At 33.4% G+C, this 14,270-nt stretch overlaps 1 protein-coding gene across 1 annotated transcript in view; it reads left to right on the forward strand.

The window, feature by feature from the left end:
* The window catches only part of LOC149541592 (mitochondrial inner membrane protein OXA1-like), a 123,808-nt gene that overhangs the window by 9,827 nt on the left and 99,711 nt on the right, over positions 1-14,270 (forward strand). Inside the window, exon 2 of the mRNA XM_089796786.1 lies at positions 12,244-12,334. Coding sequence (XP_089652912.1) covers positions 12,244-12,334 — 91 coding nt within the window. The remainder of the gene's footprint in view (positions 1-12,243; positions 12,335-14,270) is intronic.

Below are 14,270 nucleotides of genomic sequence, written 5' to 3' on the forward strand. Positions count from 1 at the left end.
ATTGTACTTTGCAATTTAATAAAAAACATTCATGATTTACAAATTAAAACTAAATTTTTTTAGCAAAAATGAAGAATACATTAACATACAAAAAAAAATCAACACTTACCTCTTGCAAATGAGTTGAGGACCGTTGCTGTTGACTCCTTAATGCTCCCAATGCAAACTTATGGCCTCCCCAAATTGATTTGTGATCTCCTTGATGCTCTTCTTTCTTGCTAGTTGCAAACTTGTGGTTTCTCTTTTCCCTTCCTCTCTCTCTCACTTTTCCTCTCTTCTTGTCATACTAAACAAGTAGAAGGTCTTTTAGGGTTTATAAGGAAAAAAAATGTTAAAAAAATTTAGAAAAAAAAATGTGTTTTTTTGTTTTTGTTTTTAAAGTTGTCCAAGAATGTTGCCATGCGACCGATTTTTGGTGATTTTTGACCAAATCGCCTGAATCAGTGATTGCTAGGAACAAATTGCCAAGGCGAGTCATTGTGTCAGAAGAAATCATACAGCCTTGTTTGTATCATCAATTTGCCAGATTCACATGAATTGCGGCGATTCTAGGATCTCTGGTTTACAACAGGGTGCTTTTAACTCAACCCTAGGCCCAAGAGTGGCATCTCACGTCCTTCTTGTCCTCATGCTCCATGATATGGTGTACCTATGAGGCCTCACCATTTTCCCTTATTGCAATTCCTTTTTCATCCTTAATATGATTAAGTATTATAGGAGTATGAGATTGTCAATTATATCTATTGCATTCATTATATAGCATACTGTTTACATTCAGATAACTAGAGATGCATGTGACAATATTGACAAAGTATAAGCAGATCAAATGTAGCATTGTCTGTAATAGTTTGATAGTATTATTATTTATGATAGCATAAAGGCAGATCAAAGTGCAATCATCTTTTGTTAGACTTAGACAGAATGAATGCATCATCAACTATAATTTCACTTATGCAGATCAAATGCATTAGATTCCATACCAATCAGTGGATGCAATATCACAGCTATAAATGTATCTGAGTTCTGATCAGATTCTTTTCTTGGAACCATGCCTGTTATATTTGTGTGTCTTATCCTTGCAAATGGGGTGGGTTAACATGGCCTCTTCCCTGCCTGTCTGACGGTTCTTATAGAGCACTTGAGATCTGAATTATATATATATTAAACACCAACTACCTCCTCTTTATAATTTACATGTGAAAGGGTCACCACCTTCCATAAGATTTGAGTCATCACTTTCCACATCGATCTCTTTTTTGATTTCATGCCTTTCAATCAAGTGCTCTTTTATAGCTCCTTTAAGTGTAGGGAGTTAACCCTTTCATTTGTTAGTGCCCTTATAAAAGATAATAGTCCAGATTTCCTATTTGAAGATTTCAATCTGAATGAGAGTGTCTTGATCTATGCCAAATGTGTATGTGAAGCAAATTAATTATTAATAAATACTGAATATTAAAGTATGATTGCAGAGCTCCAAATAAGGCAGAGCATTTATCAATTTCAATACTCTCTTGCCTGGCCGAGCATGTGCATTTATATGACATTGAAAAGACAATGTTTTGAGTGGACGTGTCTCCAGTCTCCACACAAGGCATTTGCCTTCACTAATAGTGATCTCTTGTGCAGATAAACAATTACCAACCGGTGCTAATTAAGATTAGTTTGAATTTAATCACACTTCTACACAAGGTCGCTGTTCTCAAGGGAGATTCTGTATATGCATATTATCCAATCTCTTGATCATTGCACAATCAATATAAGAGCATGAAATGTCAAAGAATGAATCTGTATGAACAGATTGATATCGTACTTGGATAGGAGTAACAGATTTATAGGATGATAATATATTGATCTACATTATAGTAAATGTGTATATGTATTAATATAAGCCAAATGAACTAGTATGCATGAATGCATGTTATTAACAGATCAAGGGAGATTGTATTATCGTCTAATTTATCTGAACGAAGCTATTCATCAACAGCACTTATGAAATGGTCTTACTCTTTGGTTATGAAAAGATACATTTGTTTGACAACAACTGCTGCCCCTTTTTCTTTCTATCTCTCACTCCTCAAATCTGTCTTTACTACATTCCAATTCTGCACATATCCAATCTAAGATCTGCATATCTTCTTTTTCTAGATCTATGTATCTTATTTTCTTCTTTCCTCCTCAATTCTTATTCAGATCTCTCTATACACTTCTGCTTTGATTCTGCTCTCGATCTACTTTACTGCTTTTTCCCCAATTCCATTTGATCTTTCTTCTCCGTTATATCTTTCCATGTGAGGGAGATGTCTCATCTTTTCATCATGTCTGCCTTTTGGCAAAGTCATGACCCTTCATAATTGTCCCTCCTTTTGAAGAGTCACAATCTTTTCAAATTGTCACAGCCCTTTCAAAGAGTCACAATCCTTCACTTTTTTAAAGTCACGTCCTTTTTTTCCTTCCTTCCCTTTCCCTTTAATTCTTCCATTAATTCTTTTGCTCCACTCCTTCCTCCTTCCCTTTCACACTCAAATGAAGCTCTCTTCTCTCCCTTTTATACCTCTAATTTAAAGGAGAACTTGTTGACGATTTGTTCAACTTATATAAATTTTAATTATTTTTAAATTTAATTCTTTTATATTATTAATTTAGTTATTTTTCTTGATAATTAAATCCTATTTCGAGAAGGGGACATGACATTTGCATAGGCTCAAATGTATCGTAGATCAAACAGTAACCTATAATTCCATTCCATATTCATGAACAAAGCATATATGTGGAAGAGGAAAACAACTGTATCTCATTACTTAACAAAGCATTTAGAGAAAAAATTGCAAATTGAATAGTTGAACAAATAATAGTACATAGAAATGTATTTCCACTTGCAGACCAACCATATCATTGTTTATTTCTTTCTCCAAAATTGAAGAGTTTGTAAACTCTTTCTTTTTCGTCAAGATAAAAAAATATAGTCATTTGCCCCTCTAAGATAAAGAATTAATTGTGCCTAAATATTGAACCCATATTGTATTGCCTTCACCACTATATATAAGTTTCACTTTATAACTGATTCTTTCGAGTACAACTATCAACAATAAATATAATTTTTGGTTAGATTTCTTTTAACCTTTCTGGAAATAGACTTAGTTTTCTAGCTTTTGGAGTATGTATATCCATAGAATAACATCTTCTATTCATTTGCTGGCTGAGATTTTTGTTGTTTTATTTGTTGAGTCAGCAATTCAATTGTATGTCACAACCCATTGACATTTTGTAGGATTGCCACAACCTTATCAAATTTTGATGAGCTTATCAACAGCTCTCAAATAACCCACATGCATTCACATGCCTCGCTTATGCTTCTGTATTTGTACATTTATCTACCATAGAATATTTTGTTAGTGTTATATAGCTTTTCTCTTAATCGAAGCCAGATCAGCCTTCTTGTTCTAAATAAAATTAAATGAAATATTTTTTTAAGACAACTCAAGTGGTGTGTCGTTTCATTTCAAGACATTGAAGGGTTAAGACAACAAAGGGTCAAGGCAATGAAGTGTCAAGACAAATTGATAAAGAAGGCATGCAATTACATATTTGCTTCAATGTGATCGATATTCAAAAGAATTCTTTATTGTTTCTACATTCACATCAAGAGAAGAGTCCCAACATAAGCCCTGATTGTCGTATGCAAAATTATGACATATAAGAGATCATTTTCTGGGTTTTCCTCCCTCGAGTAGGGGGGGTTTTCCCAGGTTGAATATTGTGTTCATTGTCTTATGTATTACTTTTTTCTCATTGCTTACATTTTTGTTCCTAAATTAACATGGAATTAGAGTAGGTTCAAGAGATTCAATTAGATTTACTTAAGGAGATTCTATACGAAGTTCATTTCTAGGAAATTAGTGCTTGAACATTCGCATCTACTGCAAAGCTCTTATCTTATTATACATCATTGCATGAGTCCAAAAAATCTATTGACAAAATGCACAATCAACTTCGAGGGTTGCAGACACTGTACGAAGGACACACGGGTATGAGTATAGCGACTATCATTTAGATTGTCTCTTGATTTGCTCATGGTTTTGTAGCCATTGGCTCTTGCCACTCACCAATTAGAGCCCTTCTTTACCTACATTTATTGAACTCCAACAACACCATTTGGAACAGTAACAGGACCTCAAAAGGAAGCAAAAGTTGAACATATTGTATATATATGAAATGCGGTAGATTGTGATGCATGGTGATCTTTTTGTTTACTTTGTATATTTCACATTATCTATCTATTGGAGGTTTTTTGCTGATACATGATATTGCATGCGTTTCTTGTGTAATCTTACAAATCACGAGTAAGAGTCTAAGTCGTGAAATTGAGCAAATTATTGTCAACGGGTCATTTGCAATATACACATTAATACTTTACTCGAAGTGTTTGATCACTTCTTGGATCGCTTGAGGGTTATTCCTAGCAATACAAAAATATATTGATGCTTGTATTCATATCATATGATACAAAATTTTGTTGTTGTTACATTCTTCGTCTCAACATACTGTTTGTTGTTCCTATTTTGGGCATATCTCGAGATTTGATTCTTTAGGTGCCAAGATCAGGAAGGAACAACTGGTGGATTTTGAGGAAGATTAGACAATGAAGAGATAAGTATTTCATACCCTTGAATGATGTTCATGAATCTTTTATGTAGTTATAAAATCATACATTAGAATAATGAATCATGTGTGCTTCTAGCATTGATGTTTCTCTTCGGGATAGATTGATTCTATGAACTATTAGATCTCTCTAAAATGCTTTTAGGATGGAATGAGGAGCATAAGGCTGATGAGGGATTGCATTGAAGGGAGGAAGAGCTTAATGCATCCTGTGAGGAAGTCACACAAGATGAAGAATGGACACAACTTCTTGTCATAGGACTTGGTGACACATAACTAGAGACTTATCTCGAAGAAGAACCTATTTAGATTGTCTTGTAATTAGTTTCTTCTAGGAAATGACTTTTAGAGGGAGTTAAATTCTGAGAGCATTAAGGTTCTAAGATCATAGAGGGGAGTTTGATGTCAGCTAAGTGAGTTGTAGTGTTGCAAGGCTAGGTTCTAAAGTCCTTCAAAAATTGTTCACTTGTAGAGAATATATTTGCACATTCAATCTGGATTTGGCATTTGTAGCTCTGCAAACTCACTCAGAATAGGGTGATTTGGGATGAGGTTGAGGTTTTAGAGGTGTGTGTTGAAAACCGTTCCTCTTAGGCAAGCATTGTAGACAATCTTGATTAAAGAGGTCAGGAGATTGATGCAAGTGTTTGGAGCTTCAAAGAGTCACATCATCATGAAGATTTGTTGTAATGTATGTTTCTCTATGAGAGATAAATATGAGGTGTGTCAAAGTTGTAGCTTCAATCAGATAAATTCGATTTGAGATGCATTGTTGTTATTGGTAAATCATCATTTTCTATATATATGTATTCATGTAATAATAATATATATTATTTTATAGATTATAGTATATAATATATATATTAGATTATATATAATACATACATATATATATATTAATTAAATGATGATTAAACCTTGGAGACATGTCTCTTCATGTCTCCTCAGATTTATATGAGATCCAAATCTGCATTTGGAACATATCAATTACAATGGCCATATTATTACATTTGCAAAAAAGATCCATGTTACTTAACATGGTATTAGAGCTATGTTACACTGCAAACTTAATTCAATAGATCTGGTTTTATGGAAGAATTTATGAAGCATTAACAGTGATATTTTCCCTCTACATGATATCAGAATAGGCTACGAATGTAAGAAAGAAAGATTAATTAAATGGCAGGAAATGCGATCAAGTTCAAAGAACAACTTGGTTTGTAGAGTACCAGCATCTGCAATACCCTGTGTGCATAGGCAGTTTTTAGGTAGAGTGCATCCTAGATCGATTTAGAACTACCTAGTGAAAACATCAAAGAAGGTAGCCCTCCCACATTTGCGAGATTGTGGAAATAAAATAGAACTCATTTATGAAACCTTGAAATTGTCGGTGCTTGCAATATTAGAACAAATTCTTATTAGGGGCTTGATGTGGATCTTGGAGGTCTTGGGTAAACATGAAATTTCAAATTTAGTTGGAGCGAAGACTACAGTCATGTATTTGTAAATTGGGTGTGAATATTCTTGTGATACTCGACACCTTGCTATGTAATGGTACGAGGAAATAAAGTTTCATACACAATCACAGGCTTCCATCAATGTTTTAGTAGACACTTCATTGATAATCAAATCGGGCACATAGTAATCAATAACATATTATGATCAATCCTATTTGATAGCGGTTTCTACATTTATCCGTAATTCCATCTAAGAGTACATAGGGATTCGATGATAAGGGGAAATGTGAAATATGAAGTCAACGATAAGGAAGTATTTGGATCTTTTGTGCAGAAAATTTTATTTTTTATAAGAGATCTACCCTTAAAGAGCGATTATATCGAACTCATGATTAATAGAAAATGATAATCAAATATTTAAGCCTCTCCAAGCAATATTATCGAGCAAATAAGAGTTGAGTCTCAGAAAGTGCACAGGTATCAAGGAAGGAAATAGAAGATACAATCAATGATACTACACATGTAGGTTATATGCAACCAGTCAATAGGTGCATATTACAAACAACATATCTAAGGAAGAATCAATTAAGAAAGTAGGCCTTGAGTCAGAATTAAACACATTTTGCATGTATGCGATACTATACCAAATAGAATTATTTAGCACAATTGATATATTGTGTCCACTTGGAGTGTAGTAGGGAAAGGAATGGACTACAATTCTTCAACTAACTATTATCCAAGGCAAAATAATTTATAAGAGGTTCGTCTCACCACCTATGTAAGAGTTGCATGTAGCGATCATATATGCTCATGCAACACCTCTGATCTAATATATATTGCTTAATTCATTGGATCGGATCAAAGACACTTCAGTATTTGTCGCATAATCCTTCTTTGTCGGATTGGGAGTTGGAGTATTAAAGTATTGATGTAATATGTGCATTGAAGAGGATAAAACTAAAAAAGCCATATAGCCTGTTGCCTCCTCATCAAAATATATCATTCTTGTGAAGAGAATTATAAAGGAACAAAAAAGTTATAAGGAGTAGTCAATCATCAATAGAAATTTGAGTGACAACAATCTAAGGGGAGATATTTTGAGTAATCCACAATGATGGATGGGAGAAGGATATTATTTTCCTATTTTTTGAACTTAGCGAGAAACATATGGAAGAGATACAAATGCTAGAATATCATAAGAACTAGTGTCAAGGAATCTTTTGCATAGTGAAGAATTACATAAATAGTTTGGCTATTCCATTAGAGATCATAATTCATTGATTCAATAAAGAGAGCAATTTTTTGAATGTCAATATTTCCCTGCTGATCATTATTCCCTATTGGAGAGTGAAGTTCACTTCCAGATTGATCAAAGAAGTCTCTTTTGGACTTGTATTAGTAACTCCATTCTCACATATTTGGATGTTCATAAAATTTTGAATGTCGAATTCACTACTTTAGAGAATTGAATGTGCAAGCTAATGGATCTGCCGTTACAGACGATTGCAAAAGATTGACTAGATATAGACAAAAGATAGTATCGATGAGGTGGTTGGTCAAATTATACACATACATTGATCATCAGATGAATAGTCCGTCATTATGGAAGAGCTTTCTCGTTTTCTCTAGACATCCTCGCTTGATCCTCTTGGTAGTCAGAAACTATAACTATTGGCATATTCATTATTCCTGACTCATCTTCATGTTGTACCTTTGTCATCAACAACAAGAGAATGTAAACTTCGAGAAATATAATGCAGAATAAATTGAGACAAATGGCTTTGCATCTGTAGCAAAAGACTCTATTGCTACAAGTAAATTATATTTTTACCAAGGAGGCATTATGATATAGATAAGATGTTTTCTCTTGTTGGTGCAGCTTATGAATTGATGCTTTGTATTCTACCTGCATATGTCTGTGATTGGATTATTAGTTTATGTGATTGTGCTACAAGAAGTTTCATTGAGTTTTTTCACTTCAACATAGTAGTCATCAACTACTTGATGACGTGTTCTTGAAGACTCAAGCAACTATGTAATCAAGTTTTCAATGGTTGTGAGCTATCGTGAAAAGAAGTTGTTAGCCATATTCGATGTGATGCAAAATTGTTCTATGATATAAGAAAGAGTAGAAATTGTACGTTGTGGGGGGAATAATAGTCAATGTTCCATTCCCACTTGAACCTTATTTAGAGGGGAGATGTTCCATTCTCAAATAATCTAAGAAGACAATTTTTGAATCTTCATGTGCAAATAAGTATTCTTATCTTTTACATTTATCTCTCTTTTATTTGTAATTCTATACATACTATAATAGTTATTTGCCTTGATCTTTGCCTTTATGTTTGAAGATGTTCTTACAAGAAAAGAAAGTTGGTACTGTACACATGCTACCAAATACTGTGCATACTCAATCTAATGATAGTAACTCCTATGACCCTGACGATCAAGATGGATAAAGTGAGGCTCTTGAAGCAAACATCTTTGATGATTGAGATTATGAGATTCTTCTACATTAAGAGGGAGTATGACACTTCTTCTAAGGTAACGTGGGAGCTTAGAAGATTAATACTTAGAGGGAGTCTAAAAATACATGTGTATGACTGCATGATTTTGATGGGCCTACTCTTGAGTGCATCATGAGGAAGTATTGACTTATCACTAAAAAGTCGGAAGATTGATATCATATTTAGAGGGAGTTCGAAAGGCATCCTTGGGTGAAGAGAGCTTCTAATGGAGTAACTAGAGGACTTGACTTCCCATGATCATTGTTTAGAGGTAGAATTTTTTAGGTGCAATCCTTTGTGAATGATATCTTCTCTATGAGGAGAAGTTCTAAGTGAAACTCCTTTGTCATACATTCTTCTTTGTGAGAGAAAATTAAGGTGAAAGCCTTTGCATCACCTTTTGACTAGGTTCATGGTGATTACTATTTCAGATATGATATGTAATGAAAGGTGACGATCTTTCATTGACATATATAAACAAAAGGTAACCATTGTAAGGTGACGATCTTATAAATGGTAGACTTGTTATCATGAAAAACTTCATTAAGTTGTTGTCCCGGAGTGCTGGAAGTCATGATGGTGAACGTACCAACCAAAAGGTAACCATTGCAAGGTGATGACCTTATCAATAGTTGACCTATCTCCTAACACCAAAATGTGTTGGAGCAAGTGTTATCATGGTTCTTCGGGTTGGATTTTGCTGGACACCCTGATAACCAACTTATCATGGTTCTTTGGGCTGAATTTTGCTAGACATCTTGATAATCAACTCATCATGGTTCTTCGGTTAGGATTTTGTCAGACACCATGAAAATTAATTTGTTATGGTTCTTCGGGTCGGATCTTGGCAAACACCATAACTTAAATCTATCATAGACCACACTTAAGGTGGTATTCAAATCTTGTACTCTCTCCTTGCTAAAGAGGTAGTGTTGAGAAATTTAGCCTCATAGTGAACTGAAGCAAATTCCATATGCAATATATTTTAATTTATATATGTGTGTTGATGGATTTATGTTGATATCCTTATATATGCCATTCCAAGAATATCATACTGAGACGATATCTCTTCATATACTTGAGAGCACAAGGTGTCCTACTACAAATCCTCTCTAGCTAGGAGGGCGTGATAAAGTTGTAGCTTTAGGCAGATAAATTCGATCTGGGATACATTTTTTTTTGGTGAATCATCATTTTCTATATATACGTATTCATGTATAATAATAATATATGTTATTATATATATTATAGTGTATGTGTATATATATATATATATATATATATATATATATATATATATATATATATATATATTTTTATATTATATAATACATATATAATATACATATACATATATTTTTATATATACATGTATATATACATATATATTATACTAATTATTATTATGAAATATATATATTAATTAAATGATGATTAAACCTTGGAGACATGTCTCCTCCTCCCATATTCATATGAGATCCAAATCTGCATTTGGAACATATCAATTAGAATGGCCATATTATTGCATTTGCAGAAAAGGTCCATGTTACTTAACAAGGTGAAAGCCCTTGTAATGTATGTTTCTCAATGAGAGAGAAATATGAGGTGAAAGCTCTTGTAGTGTATATTTTTCTGTGATAAATATGAGGTAAAAGCTTGTGTATATTTCTTTGTGAGAGAGAAATACGAGGTGAAGTCCTTGTAGTGTATGTCTTTGAGATAGAGAAATATGAGGTGAAAGCCCTTGTTCATCTTTGAGATTGAGATCAGACATCATGTTGAGAGACTCCATGATGCCATCACGTTGAGAGACTTTGTAATGAGCCTTTGCGCTTTCCACAAATGGGTGTAGCCATTGTGGGCGCTATGTTGGGAGGCTTCATGATTTAGATATCTGGAAAATATCTCCCTGTCTAAGAGGGAGTGTTAGTGTTTTATAGATTTAAGAGATTTTTTCTCTTATTCAAAGGCAGGTCACCTTCTTGTTCTAAATAAAATTTTCTTCAGGACTACTCAAGTGGTGTGTTGCTTCATTTCAAGACAATGAATAGTCAAGACAAGGAAGTGTCAAGACAAGTTTATAAAGAAGGTATTTGATTTGTGAGATAGATGAAGAGACATATATGCTTCAAGGAGATCGATATTTAAAATAATTCTTTATTGTTTTTATATTCACATCAAGAGAAGAGACACATTTATTGTTATATGAGACTTTCCCTGTATAAAGCCTGAATGTTGTATGCAGAATTCTGCACTTCTTATCTAATAATGAAGAGGTTATTAGCTGGGCTTTTCTCCCTTGAGTAGGAGGGTTTTCCTAGGGTAAATATTTTGTTCATTATCTTATGTACTGCTTTTTCTGATTGCGCTAAAAACTAACATATTCAACAGGCTTATGACAAAAAGTGATAAAAAACACCCCAAATGGTACTTTAAAGAATTAACACAACTGAAACAACATTGGGCCATAGAAGATCATAGCACAGACCTCCAAAAACTATCAATGAAAGTTGTGGGATGCAACATCAAAGCAAACTAGCATGGATTTTTCAGCTTGCAGACAATCTTCATTATTTGTGGATGTGGACACCCTGCATACTTTTAGTGCAAGTGGCAGTGGGGTTGCATATGGCTCTTCCAATCTATTTGCAGATATATAATGTGAATTGTGGATATTAATGTTGGTCTTAATGGTTATGACACTGATTATTAATTGTATTATTTTAATATTTACCCAATGAACAATGCTTTCACTATTCAGAATAGCTATCATGAAATTCAAGTTTTGATAAGTTGATACCGAATTAGTGTATCGTCGTTCAAATTTGTAATATTTATGATAGTTGTATTTAGCAGATACATGATATGCGGCATTCTGAATTTAATTCTTGTTTTTAGTCCCAATTTTGTATGTATGGGTGTGTGTATATAGGTATGTATGTGTATAAATGGTTTTGGATGGACATAGCCAAATGTACCTCACCCTCAAAATGTTATCTGCCATATTGGCGCATTGGATAACCAAATGTACCACACCCTCAAAAAGTTGTCTGCCATATTGGCACATTGGACACATGTATCCATATTTGCGTATGATTCTGATTTGGCAACTTAGCTAGTAACTCCACTCACTCAAATCATAGGACACAGTTTTGATATTGGTGTTGTGTGGTATTTCAGAGTCAATAGAACCATTAGTGCGAAGGCAACTACAATAGTTCCTGTTTCAGGTGAGATCCGAAGCCTGTCTACCCGGCAGAGACCACAGGGGTAGCTAAGTGAAGATGCATTCATGTTGTCAAAGAAGTTGGGAATTGGGATATGGGTTAGCATAGAGGTGCATGCTTAATATTGAAAGAGAAATGTTCTTGGAATCTTATGGCAAAGGACTTAGCAAAGTGACAAATGACTGTAGACCCACCATGCAAATATATAAGACCCACCATGCAAATGTATAAATTTTTTATTTAAAGCAATAGCTATGATAGTCATTTACATTTTTTTTGTAATTTGAACAGAAAAATAGTTTCTCATAAATTGTGAAGAAGAGATCTTTTAAATATTGGTAAAAAGAGATATACCATGATATCTAAAGCCTTTTTTTACTCTTTTTATTGTAGGTGGGCATCTATAGCAGCAACGACTCTCCTCATCCGTTGTCTTACAGTACCAGTTTTGATTTCTCAATTGAAAGCCACCACTAGACTGACAGTATGTACATCACCATTTTGGATATTTCTATGCTAGTCAAATGGACTCATTCTAATGCTTGCTAAGGATTATCTATTAATTGAAATTCAGAAAGATCATTCTTCAACTAGTGCTTACTTGCATATTAAATGTCCACACCATTCCGATAGCAGAAACACCCATTTGTAAGTAAATGAAAAGGTATTACCGTATTAGATCTAAGGAATGCTAACTTAGCAGATTTTCTTGTTGAATTATATTTCTATTTAGAATGTGGAATTGAAAACTATTTTATAATTTATATTTTACAATTTATAGAAGGTTCTAGTGGAAGAAAGTTTGTGTTATGCAACATCAAGATTTAGAATCTGGATGGTTTTGTTTATAATTTATTTAATACATGGTTAATGACCAAATTGGTTTGGAGTTGCATTATAATTACTTCAGTTGAGCAGAAATATAAGCTTATACATATATCCATACAGTTTTATTGGTGTAATAATGACAGTTTATACATATAAACATGGATAGGTCTAAATGCTAGTATTCTGTCCTCATACCTAACATCTGAAGTCATCTTCCCAATCTATACAAAAAAAGAATCTTTCCTTTTTGGCTGAAGGCTGAATGAACCACATGCAAATTCTGAGGTGTTTATGTCCTCCTACAGGTCCCTTGTTATTTTCACCTCACAACTCCTCAAGTAGCAACCTCCCAAGAATTGAATCAGATAATTGAGGTGAATTTTGGAAAGAAGTCATTAAAGGCTTATTTCTAACTAAGAAAGAGAAAGGGAAGCACCCAGAAGTTACCCTTCTTGATGGAAGGGATGTAAAACAAATTATGGCTGTTGTAAAAAATTATGAGTAGACAGATTTATAGTGGCTTTCAGGAGAATAGATCTCACACAAATATCTTATCTCAACCTATGTTCGGTGCACTACTTTGTCTGACCACTGGCAAACACTGTTGAAGTATCAGATTTATCTACTGATGTGAAATCTGTTTCTTATAATTTGATTTCCTTATTGTTATATGAATATAACTTTAATCTATTATAGTAGTGTTCTGAAACTGATATGGCAATACATATGTTCTGCATATAACATATGCTATTTTACTGGCGAACTCTGAAATTTACTAATAACTGAAGACTGCTGTGAATAATGTGTTCATTGTATTTCAAATTGCAGGATGGGCACAGTTTTATTCATCACTGTGGGGTCACGTCCCAATAGGAGTGACCCACGGAGGAGTCACATACTATTGTGGACGTGGCTCCAATTCACCACACATAGAGACTTTCCAAACCATCTACATATTTGTCGTTTAATTATTTTTAGTAGTATCCTGATAAAATGATTTATTTGGTCTCAATTTATTATATTAATTGCACAGTTTATAATTTGAATTTGAATTTATGTTTTTATATATATATATATTATATTAATATATATTTTTCAATATCTTAATATAATACATTTTAGTGTGCATTAATAATAATAAATGAAAATAATAGAAATATTACATCAATATATTTTCAACATTTTATCTGACTAAACAATTCACTAACATACCCTCTTAGTTTAGAAGGATAGACACATAAATAGATATTAAACTATTTGCAATATTTAGGAATGACATATCAAGGAAATCTTTAATCAGAAGATTTCCACTATTTTGATATCACATTTGATACCATGAGCATTGGCATTTCAAAATGTCAACACATGACATTCAACATATTAAGAGTAATGGCCTCCTGAATGTCAACTCATATGACATTCACCAAGTAGTCTTGAGTAATGGCTGCCCGAATGTCAAGATGCATAACATTCACCAAGTACTCTTGAGTTGGCCTCTTGAATATCAAGTCACATAATATTCACCAAGTACCCTTCAGTAATGACCTCCTGAACATTAAGCTGCATCACATTCACCATGTACTCAAAAGGTT

The sequence above is a fragment of the Cupressus sempervirens genome, chromosome 8 (genome assembly GCF_028749045.1).
Source record: "Cupressus sempervirens isolate cs-2001-9-10 chromosome 8, ASM2874904v1, whole genome shotgun sequence".
Classification (NCBI taxonomy): domain Eukaryota; kingdom Viridiplantae; phylum Streptophyta; class Pinopsida; order Cupressales; family Cupressaceae; genus Cupressus; species Cupressus sempervirens.